This window comes from Penaeus chinensis, chromosome 13 (assembly GCF_019202785.1).
Source record: "Penaeus chinensis breed Huanghai No. 1 chromosome 13, ASM1920278v2, whole genome shotgun sequence".
Lineage (NCBI taxonomy): Eukaryota > Metazoa > Arthropoda > Malacostraca > Decapoda > Penaeidae > Penaeus > Penaeus chinensis.
In genome coordinates this window covers 22,377,441-22,387,440 of record NC_061831.1, presented here as the reverse complement: position 1 = coordinate 22,387,440, position 10,000 = coordinate 22,377,441, and the positions used below count along the sequence as shown (strand labels likewise).

General features: G+C 33.5%; 2 protein-coding genes across 2 annotated transcripts in view; both read left to right on the top strand.

Annotated features, from left to right (window-relative positions):
* LOC125031685 (transcription factor A, mitochondrial-like) overlaps positions 1-3,609 on the top strand; it is a 5,537-nt gene extending 1,928 nt beyond the window's left edge. Inside the window, exons 3-6 of the mRNA XM_047622581.1 lie at positions 186-288; positions 840-1,044; positions 1,302-1,426; positions 3,470-3,609. Of these exons, the coding sequence (XP_047478537.1) occupies positions 186-288; positions 840-1,044; positions 1,302-1,426; positions 3,470-3,566 (530 nt within the window). The 3' untranslated portion in view covers positions 3,567-3,609. The remainder of the gene's footprint in view (positions 1-185; positions 289-839; positions 1,045-1,301; positions 1,427-3,469) is intronic.
* On the top strand, positions 3,576-9,063 carry LOC125031686. The gene is made up of 3 exons (XM_047622582.1): positions 3,576-4,470; positions 5,802-5,826; positions 8,584-9,063. Exons 1-3 carry the CDS (start codon positions 3,882-3,884, stop codon positions 8,606-8,608), a joined length of 639 nt encoding a protein of 212 aa, XP_047478538.1. The 5' UTR covers positions 3,576-3,881; the 3' UTR covers positions 8,609-9,063.
* The last annotated feature ends 937 nt before the right edge of the window (positions 9,064-10,000 follow it).

The following is a 10,000-nucleotide window of genomic DNA, read 5'->3' as shown; positions in this document are numbered from 1 at the left end:
AAATTCAATGTGTGATGTGTTATATATATTTTATAATGCTTGAAAGGTGAGTTTATTGGTTCTTGCAATATGCTTTAGTAATGTCCTATTTTTACAGTATGTGGTAAATGTTTGATGAAATGGCACCAGATATGTGTGAGTATTTAAGTGTCCTGTACAATAAATTGGTTATCAAATTCTTTCAGAGTTGACGGCAAAATTGGCATCTCTGTGGAATGAACTTGGTTTGCCAGAGAAGAGCAAGTGGTCTTTACTTTACACTAAAGACAAAGAAACTTATGACGTAGAGTAAGTTCTCAGTTGTGATAGAAGTATGCATAATGGCCAGCTTGCATATTGCATAGTAATCCTATACTATACTATGATACTGTTACTAAAAGTAATATGCCAGAATATCTACATATGAGATGTAGAATTTAGTGATGAACCATAAGCAGTAGTAAATCTTGTCTTTGTCCTGTACTGTCCAAAAATTAAACTTGTATGTATATGTAACTTTGGAAGAATACGCTGATATTAAACCAGTATTACAGAGCTACATTCTAAGTACAGTCTGATGTATATATATGCATGAATAGTTTGCAAATTCTCTAGAAAGGGGTAGTAAATATAAAATGTTTCTCTTGTTTGGCCGGTTCATTGCAAATATGAATTGCATGCTAATAATTTCATATGAAGGAATACAAGAGAGAGGCACAGAGTATTTCCAAATCTCTTTATGCATTTCCATGTTTACATATTTGAACAATATTTGTAAAGAGTAGAGTCTTGTATGTTCTTCATAAATTCAAAATTAATGAATTCTACATATTTTTTTTTTTCTTTCTCTCTCCCTGAAGATATAAAGATTACATGAAAAAGCTCACACCACAACAGATTGAGAGCATGAAAGACCTGAAGCGAAAAAGATCTCAGGACAAGTTGAAACGCCAGATCAGGAGGGACAAAAAGAAGGAAACAGAAGAACTGGGAAAACCAAAACACCCTGGTAATGCCTTCACCTTGTACCTCCTCTCCTTAGACAGAGGGGATGCTCCTCTCAAGGTAAGGGTTTCCTGGCTTCAAGATTTGGCTTCATTTTATGTATAAGTGTGGGTGTGGATGTGGGTGTGGCTGTTGCCTTGTTTCTTAATATATTGTTATATGGTAAGCAACACCTGGAGAATGCACAGAGTGAATGTGTGAATTCAAAGATAATTAAAAGATGATGATTGTAATACATACAAGATCAATGATAATTATTCTATAATCAGTCAGTAATTTTTTGATAGGATGAGAGCATAAACTGTGTTATCTTTTAGGAATTCCTTACTGGTGCTGCAAGCAGGTGGCGTCGTTTGCCAGAAGAGGAACAGGAGATATTCCGTGAGAGAGCGAAAAAACAGAGGGAACAATATGAACAAGAGCTCAGACATTGGGAGGCCAAGTAAATATTTGTTTTATTATTTATCATGTTGTGTTTAGTTGTGATTTTTGAGAGGTATGGATAATCATTTGCTGTGTGTGTGTGTGTGTGTGTGTGTGTACGTGTACAATAAGTTTCTAAATTTTGTTATGAGCACAGAATATTCTTTATAGAGTGATTCTGAGAAGAAAAATCATGAGGAAGGTATATATAAAGGAAATATTTTATGTCATTTCATTTAAAAGGATCTTCCCGGCCGAGGCCTACCTTGCTCTAGACATTTGATTATAAAAAGATAACAGTTTTAGATAACTAATACATTTCTTGCATGTTATTGAGTATATAATTGTCTTGTATATCATTTTACCCCTGTTTCCCCATAGGGTGGCATAAGCCCCCCGTTCTTATTTCTTCTTCTTCTTCTTCTTCTTCTTCTTCTTCTTCTTCTTCTTCTTCTTCTTCTTCTTCTTCTTCTTCTTCTTCTTCTTCTTCTTCTTCTTCTTCTTCTTCTTCTTCTTCTTCTTCTTCTTCTTCTTCTTCTTCTTCTTCTTCTTCTTCTTCTTCTTCTTCTTCTTCTTCTTCTTCTTCTTCTTCTTCTTCTTCTTCTTCTTCTTCTTCTTCTTCTTCTTCTTCTTCTTCTTCTTCTTCTTCTTCTTCTTCTTCTTCTTCTTCTTCTTCTTCTTCTTCTTCTTCTTCTTCTTCTTCTTCTTCTTCTTCTTCTTCTTCTTCTTCTTCTTCTTCTTCTTCTTCTTCTTCTTCTTCTTCTTCTTCTTCTGTTCACAGTACCATCCACAGGCTGTATCTTTTCCCTGAATTACCTAAAAAAAATATTCCTCATTTAGGTCAACTCTATGGGAAGGGTATCTTGGATTCCAATTTTTTACATTTCCTTAATTTTTTTTATGGGAGGGACTGTTTGCTTTTGTGAACTATTTTTGGGTCATCTTTTCAGTTTCTGAAATTAAAAAATTAGGATCCAACAGACCCTATGTATTCCGATGCTCTTGTAAATGCAACCAACCAATTTCGAGGTGAGCGAAAATTATGACCGCTGGTGGTACTGCTGCCTATGTAAACAGAGAACTGAGATCAGGCTGTTGGAAATTTGGTCACTTGCCAAAGTTTGTTATCTCTGTTATTATTGCACTAAATTGAATGATGTTCTACATATTATAAAAAAGAAAAGCTCATTTTGTGTACTTTGCGATGAGATTATACCAAGTCAGAGTTATTGCTTTTAATAGGGAGAGTATTTTGTAAAAGTACCTCTTTTTGTTTTCCCCTTTTTCCTTTTTTTCATATATGAAAGTAGCTATTCCTGTTTGAAATGTTTAATAGGTGCATTAAATCATATAGAAAACTAATCTAAACCAGAAAATAATACTTTTGAGAGTTATAGAAGCACATGTGTAAAATAAATGAAAGGCTGGTCACTAGGGGGTTATAATTTTTGAGGAGGTTTACATGTATGTAAATGCATGCACATAAGGTTAACCATTTTAATCATCATTATTTAATAGGCCTAAACCCAATTTTATGTAAAGGAAAAATTATTGATAATCTTTGATCAAAATCATTTTCTATAATGACTTTTAGAAATGTGGCCATTGGGCATGGGGAACCAGCATAGAGTAGATGTTCAGTCATATGCACACATTTTCATGAATAAAAGTCCTTGGTTGCCTGGGTGGGTATGTTATTTAGGTGTATATATGGCACCTACAGCCTACAGTACAGTCTGTAGGTTGCATTATTTACCAGAAACGCTTGTAAAAGGTGCAATAGTTGTTTACAAATGCTATGTTTCTCCCAAGAAATAACCTGAGGTGGGCCCTAACAGTCTCATTTGTGTACATATACCATATACCCCCCCCCCTGCCACCCCAGCAGGGACAGCCCCCTCAAGTGATTTACTTTGTTTTCAGTTATATTTTGTAATCTATTTTATTTTAAAGTATATTAATGTTTGAGCTTATTTTTACTTCATTCACCTCTGATGCATCTACAAATATATCTACAATACATATTGATTTATGAACTCATGTATTTTCACTTACATTTCAGAATGATCAAAAGTGGAAGGGCAGATTTAGTGCGTCGACACCAGCAGCTGGAAGAACTGAAGCACACTGCCACTCACCGCCGGCACACTCAAGAATAGGGATTCGCATCAGGTGATGCTAAGGGAGAGTCAGGGGTTCTGGACAGATCTCCGAAGAAAAGGAAGAAACGAGACCAGAAGACGGTAGCTGATAGTCAGAATGTAGTTAGAGAGGAACATGCTTTGGTAGACAGAAAAAGTACCAAGATAAAGAAACGTCTGGGCAGCTCTGCTCTTGGAAGAATTGAAGAGGTGAATGTAGACCAGAGAGAAGTGAAAGTTACTGTAAAGATTGATCCATCAGATGGAGAAACAAAAAGTGATTGTCGAAAACCAATTCCTGAGCCCATAAGTCTTCCCCCTAGTATTGAGACTATGGAAAAAGATAAGTTAATTGTCTCAGGAAAAGCTGATAAATATAATAATGATCACTTAGACTCTGGGCTCTTCCCAGAATCACCTGAATGTCAGAGAAATGTCCAGGTTATGAAACCAGGAATCTTTTTGGAGTCATCAAATGTGACTGCAGAATCTGATAGGAGTCAGTTGGTAGAACATAACAGTTTTGATTTGAGTCATAAACAGTTGCCGGTGAAGAAGTGTATTAAAGCTGTAAATATTGAAGTTGTTTCAGATGGGAACCCTGAAAAACTTGCTCCAAGGGTACAAGATAAGCTAGGCAACCATTTAGGGATAAAAACAGCCATCGTGCATGCAAATAAAAATCCATTAAACCACTTTAATACAAAATATTTACACATAGAGAATTTTTATCATCAAGACCAGTCACGTTCTGTGCGTGATCCACAGTCAACAAATATTACTATTCTGCCTGGTAATGAACACTCAGGAAGTGTAAACAAATATACAAGCAGTTTTTCTTCAGTGTCACCTGCTCAAGAAGTAGCATCAGATATTCTTGTTCTTGAAGGCAAGGATTCAAGCAGGGATCACATCGAGAAAGGTAAACCTCACATGCTATTACCCTACAGAATGCATGAAGTCCCTAACTTTGGCTTAAGAGAGGTTGAGGATGGTGTCCCAGATGGCCTTATAAATAATTTAAAAAACTATGGTCATCATCAACACTTTCAAAGATCAGGCTATTCCACAGAGAAGCTTGAATTCAACGAGAGAGTGGGTAACCTCCCTGAATTGGATGAACCTCTTCAGAAGGGTAGTCACCTCTCCCCGGAAGCTGTTGTTGCTTTTCAGCATAACATGCCTTATCTACAAGGGTTAGAAGAGCTGTTTCACCATCCTTTACTTTCTTTCTTGATTGATCAAGAACTCCCGTTTGATCTTTGCAGCAGCTTTCACCTCTGGAATGCCTTTTGTGTCTTTATTGCTGGTTTTGTTATGTATTTTTTGATTAATTAAATGTAAATAACATTTTCTGATTTTTTATTTGAATAAATAAGAAAAATTTAGTATTTTCTGTTTTAAAACCAAAACAATGTTTTGTTGATTTTTATATTATTATTATTATTTTTATTTTTTACTTTTTTTTTATAGTTTTTCATGAAAGTATATAACATTTTATTGTTAAATATGAAAAAAAAATTGTATAAGAGCACTACTATTATTTTTATAGATTTATACTTATTGTTTCATTTATAAATTAACATAGTAGCACTGAAATTTTAACATTTCTTGTTTGTTATTCTGAAAAAAATATCCATCAGTTAACCCCTTGCCAAACAATGACATGTATGTAAAAGCTATGGCATGGCAAGACTCACTTTCTAGGTGGCATGTATACCCATGCCACATGACTCAAGCCTACTGGAAGTTGTGTTTGCTAAACAGTTGTTCATGCATGCTGCATCTAAAATATTAGAGAGAATGGAAACATAAAATTCCTTAGCTTTTAATATTTCCCTTACGTGGCTGACTGTGCACAGCACCTGGCACAAGGTCCAGTGTGGTGTGGAAAGCAAATGTTAACATTTAGATTAATAATCTCCAGTATTTTTAGAATGGTTTTATCTTCACAAAGTGTTTCTTTAGTGCATAACAATTACTTATTGATTGATTTATGATTATTTGCCACTTTAACAGTCTTCATCACTTGTTGGAGTGACCCTAATGATTTAGAATAGTTTGGTGCCATATTTTAATCCAGTTTATCAGGTTTGAGTATCAGTTTTTTTGTTTTTTTTATTAATTAATTAATTACTGCTACTGTCAGCATCTGATGCTACTTCTGATAGGACACTATATTTAGTAGTAGGTATGAGAAGTCTGTATATATACATATTTGTATCATGTTTCTATTTCTAATATTTTTGCTAGGTCTGCACAGTTCAAGGATGAATCAGTAAGTAATCAAAGAAATTTATTATATTGGTAAATTTACCCAAAGAAACTATTTTGTATACTAGTTTTACCTTTTCACAACACCATCATAAACATTGCAGCACATAACCCAAAGCTGCCTGGAATGGCACATATGTACATGCCATGCCTGCTGTTAGGTTAATTTATTAATTGTTTTCACATAGATGGATCCACAAGTACCAAGTCACCAATGAGCCAGTTACGAGTACTAAAGTTCTCGCCTGCACACCCTTTTCCTTGATTTTCAAAAATATTTTCTGGATTTTACATTGCTGTTAGTAATGTCATTAACACTGCAATGATTATAATGTCAATAATAAAAATAACAGCATCGATATTGATAGCATTAGTAAAAATACAGTTTTCCCGCAAACTCAAGGAAAGGTAAAATCAGGTGATTGTCTTCTAATTGACTCCTTTGTGGCCAAGCATTTGCAGAGGCATTTCAGAAAACAGTACTACAGTGAACACATTTCCCCAGTGATACTGGGTTAATGACTACAGTATGTCATAGCTAATGTAATAGGTAGAATAAGTAACTTTCAGTATCTAACAGCTCCCCGTAGAAAAATAATTATCCTAGCCTCATTTATCATGTAAATAAAGTAAAGTAATTGTAGGCTCTTACTTGCATTTTCTAAGTAGAAACTGGTAATGTAATTTTCTAATATTTGTAAATTTGGGTAGTTTTCTAGTTTCCATGTTATTTTCTAGTTTCCATGAGCTTTACTTTTACTGCTGTTGTGGCTGACATTTGTAATACATGGGGGAAAAAAGAGAGGAGTGTTTCAATACCAGAAAAAGTATATTTTGAAGACTTCTTCTATGGTTTAGAGATTAACAAAGGCAATTAAAGTTAAATTGTATTATATTTTTAACTAAGAAGCAAACCAGACTCCTCGTGAAACTTGTTACTCAGGATTGAAAGGCCTTTCACAGATGTGGCATCTACACAGAAATTAAATGTTTCATGCACAGGACAGGAAAATCTGAAAAGTAATTATTTTTGTTTGTAAAATAAGGAGGACATACTAGTAGACTATATGAACAATAGGAATGAAAATAATTCCAAATACGAGATGTTTAATGCATGGTTTGAGTTATATCTTCTTCTGAATTACCCATTTCAGAAACTGCAAAATCAGTTTCAATTATGTTACCTACCTTGCCTCGTTATTGATATCTTCTACACTGGTCATCATGAACTGATAACAAATAAAATTATTTGTGGTATTTATTATGCCACATTACATCTGGTGGATTAGCAAAGAAGTTTTTGGTGCCATGGTTATGCTAATTTGGTATGTAACAGATAAGAAATATATCAACTTCTGTGTTACTAAACTTTCAGACAATGCATTTTCCTTGAATATTTATTTTTATTACATCATTTGTCTTGAGGAAGGAATAGATGCTGATAACTTTTTAGCTACTCAGATAAATCATATGACTAGAAATAAAAGACATGTGTAGCTTTACTGGACAACCCCTCCCCCCCACACACACACATACACAAATTTCAGTACATTCTGATTGTAGTAAATATTGTGTTACCTTGTAATGCATTATATAGTTTTGTATTGAAAAGAACAGCCTTGTAGATGTTGCTAACCAAATGTCTATCCTGGCAGAAAATAGTTAAAGGTAGCAATACCATAATGAGGATTTCCTTTCCTATCCATAGGAGAGAGGTACATTTGCTATTTAGGGCAGGTATTACTGTTGCATTTTGTATGGTTAACTTTAAGTTCTCTTAAAATACAATAACAGTTTTATTTATATATAATTCCCCACATACAATGTTTTCTTGAAATGCTTGTTTGAATGATATTTTTCTTATAAGAATAATGAATACCAAAACAATCCCCCCACCCTCTTAAAAAAATAGAAAGGTGAATTAGGTAGTCCATAATTTTCCTTTAGAATTTGAGGAAGAATGAAATTATATTTATTTTGTAAACTAATGAAGTAAATAATTGTGAATCAGTATAACTTTCATTTGTAATATATTTTTTTAAATTGTTAAGACATAATTAATTTTACAGATCAGCTTGAATAGTAAGGGGAGTAATATCTAATATGTTTTTGGTTAGGATTTCTCAATGCTACAAATGTTGGAAGATCTTCATGCAACCCAACACTGTGTGATCATATAGTAAGAAACACACCTTATTATTGACATTATAACCAACATGAGATTTTGATGTACCCATAGTAGCAAAGTGATGAGTAAATCCAGTTTAATTTTGCCTTATTATTCATTCCTCCTGTTCCTATTTGATGATCTTCTCATGAAAACCAAAATAAAGTAGCAGTTTGCTAAGCATTTCCTGTTTGGAAAAAACACAAGAACTAGGCAAGCTTTGTTGAGGTCTTTTGTTTTAAAAATATGCAAATATAAGTGCACATTAGCGCACACCTGCATATGCAGTCAATCTTTCTTCATATTAAAAAGTAAAAAGTAAATGAGTTTTATTAATTACAAAAATAGTGTCAGTAATCTGATCTAGTTTTAGGTTTGTAACCTGTCTCCTTGCAGAAAATTTTTGATTACTACTCTTGCCATGTTGGATACCTTTCTAACTTTCTAAATATTATATGTAGTTTCTTCAGCATCTAGCCAGTAAAGAGGCATGATAAGTTATGGTAATACAGTGGTTCTTACCTTTGATTCACAACCCACTTCATTAACAAGAGAATTTAACTATTAGCACTACTACAAAACTTCTCCTGGCAGGCTGGTGGTTGTGGATCTTTGCTGATGGCTGGGCAGATATCTGGACATGGCTGGAAAACCTTCTTGATGAACTCTTCCCTCCAGCTCATGGTTTTCAGGAAGAAATACCAGATAGCACTAAGGAAAGGTGTTCTCATGATCCGAAGAGCAAAAGCTAATCTGGTGCACCCATTACTTAACTTCCTGCTACAGTCTTTCAGTCAGGTGGTGACTTTGCCCAGTTTGTTAATATTCCTTTTGCGCCATAAACCCGGATATGTAGTAGTATCTCATCTTTTGTAAAGGAGCAATGGAAATCTGATAAAATCATGAGGAATGAATTGCCTCATTATAGCAGGATAAGAAAAAAATGTAATGTTTCATTGAATAAGAAGTAGCCAGGCGTCTGGAAATTGAGGAAAGTTTGTTATTTTGTTGCCTGCTGTCATCTCAGAATGATGTCAATGAGTGTACATTTTAAAGTAATAAATATGGAAAATATATATTGTACTCCTTTTCCAAATTTACTATTAATATATGTTAATAGTTATATTTCCTTTTTCTCATATTTTACTTCTAGAAGAAAAAAAGTCTACAATTCATCATCATTTGTAAACTAAGTGTAGTAAAGAAGACATTCACCTACAGTTGCTAAAGATGACATTAGTAAAATCTTGGATTTGACTCTCCTTTTTCTATACAAAAGAAAATCTGACTGGAAGGGTTGACAGGGAAATGTGGGACATGATTTTAAAATATCAAAAAGTATTATTTCTTTCATAAGCATAAATGTTTTACTCCCAACTCCTTTGTTACCTTAAAACAAAAAAATAATATTAAAATAACAAAAATAAAAAAAATCATTGCAATTCTAGACAGCATTTATTTATTTTGAAAACTGAAGAAAGCATTAACTGTGCTGTATATGTTGAACGACACTTTCTCTATAAATATTTCCGTGCAATTCGTAAGTATATCCAAGTAATAAATCTTAAAACATGAAGGGGGGAAAACTTCAATAAGACACATTTGATTTTAAGGAACATAAACTAATATATGTATTTAGTTTGCATGAAGACAATATGGCTTTACCACTGAATTTTAATAAAATCTTTTTTTTTTTTATACAAAACATACAAATAAGACTTCACAGTTTACATATATTGCTGTATATTGGCACCAGAATGAAGGACAATAAAAAGAAAATTAATCCAATGAGACAGCTAAAAGGAGAAAAATGAAGACATAATAAAATAGTTTCTTATGTCCACACTAAAACCCAATGAAGAATCACCATGGTGTGGCTTTTAACAAATCATCAATACAGTTCAGCTGATCATAATCATATTCCTATTATCTTACATTTTATTCTATAAAATCCTTAACATTCAGCACACTAGATACCACTAACTCTCAGGTTATAAACGGCTCTTTGTAT

Coding starts and splice junctions, on each gene's coding strand:
- LOC125031686 (XM_047622582.1), top strand. CDS start 3,882: ATGGAAAAAGATAAGTTAATTGTCTCAGGAAAAGCTGATAAATATAAT. Junction 4,471..5,801: donor CAGGGATCACATCGAGAAAG/GTAAACCTCACA, acceptor TATTTTTGCTAG/GTCTGCACAGTTCAAGGATG. Junction 5,827..8,583: donor CACAGTTCAAGGATGAATCA/GTAAGTAATCAA, acceptor TTCTCCTGGCAG/GCTGGTGGTTGTGGATCTTT.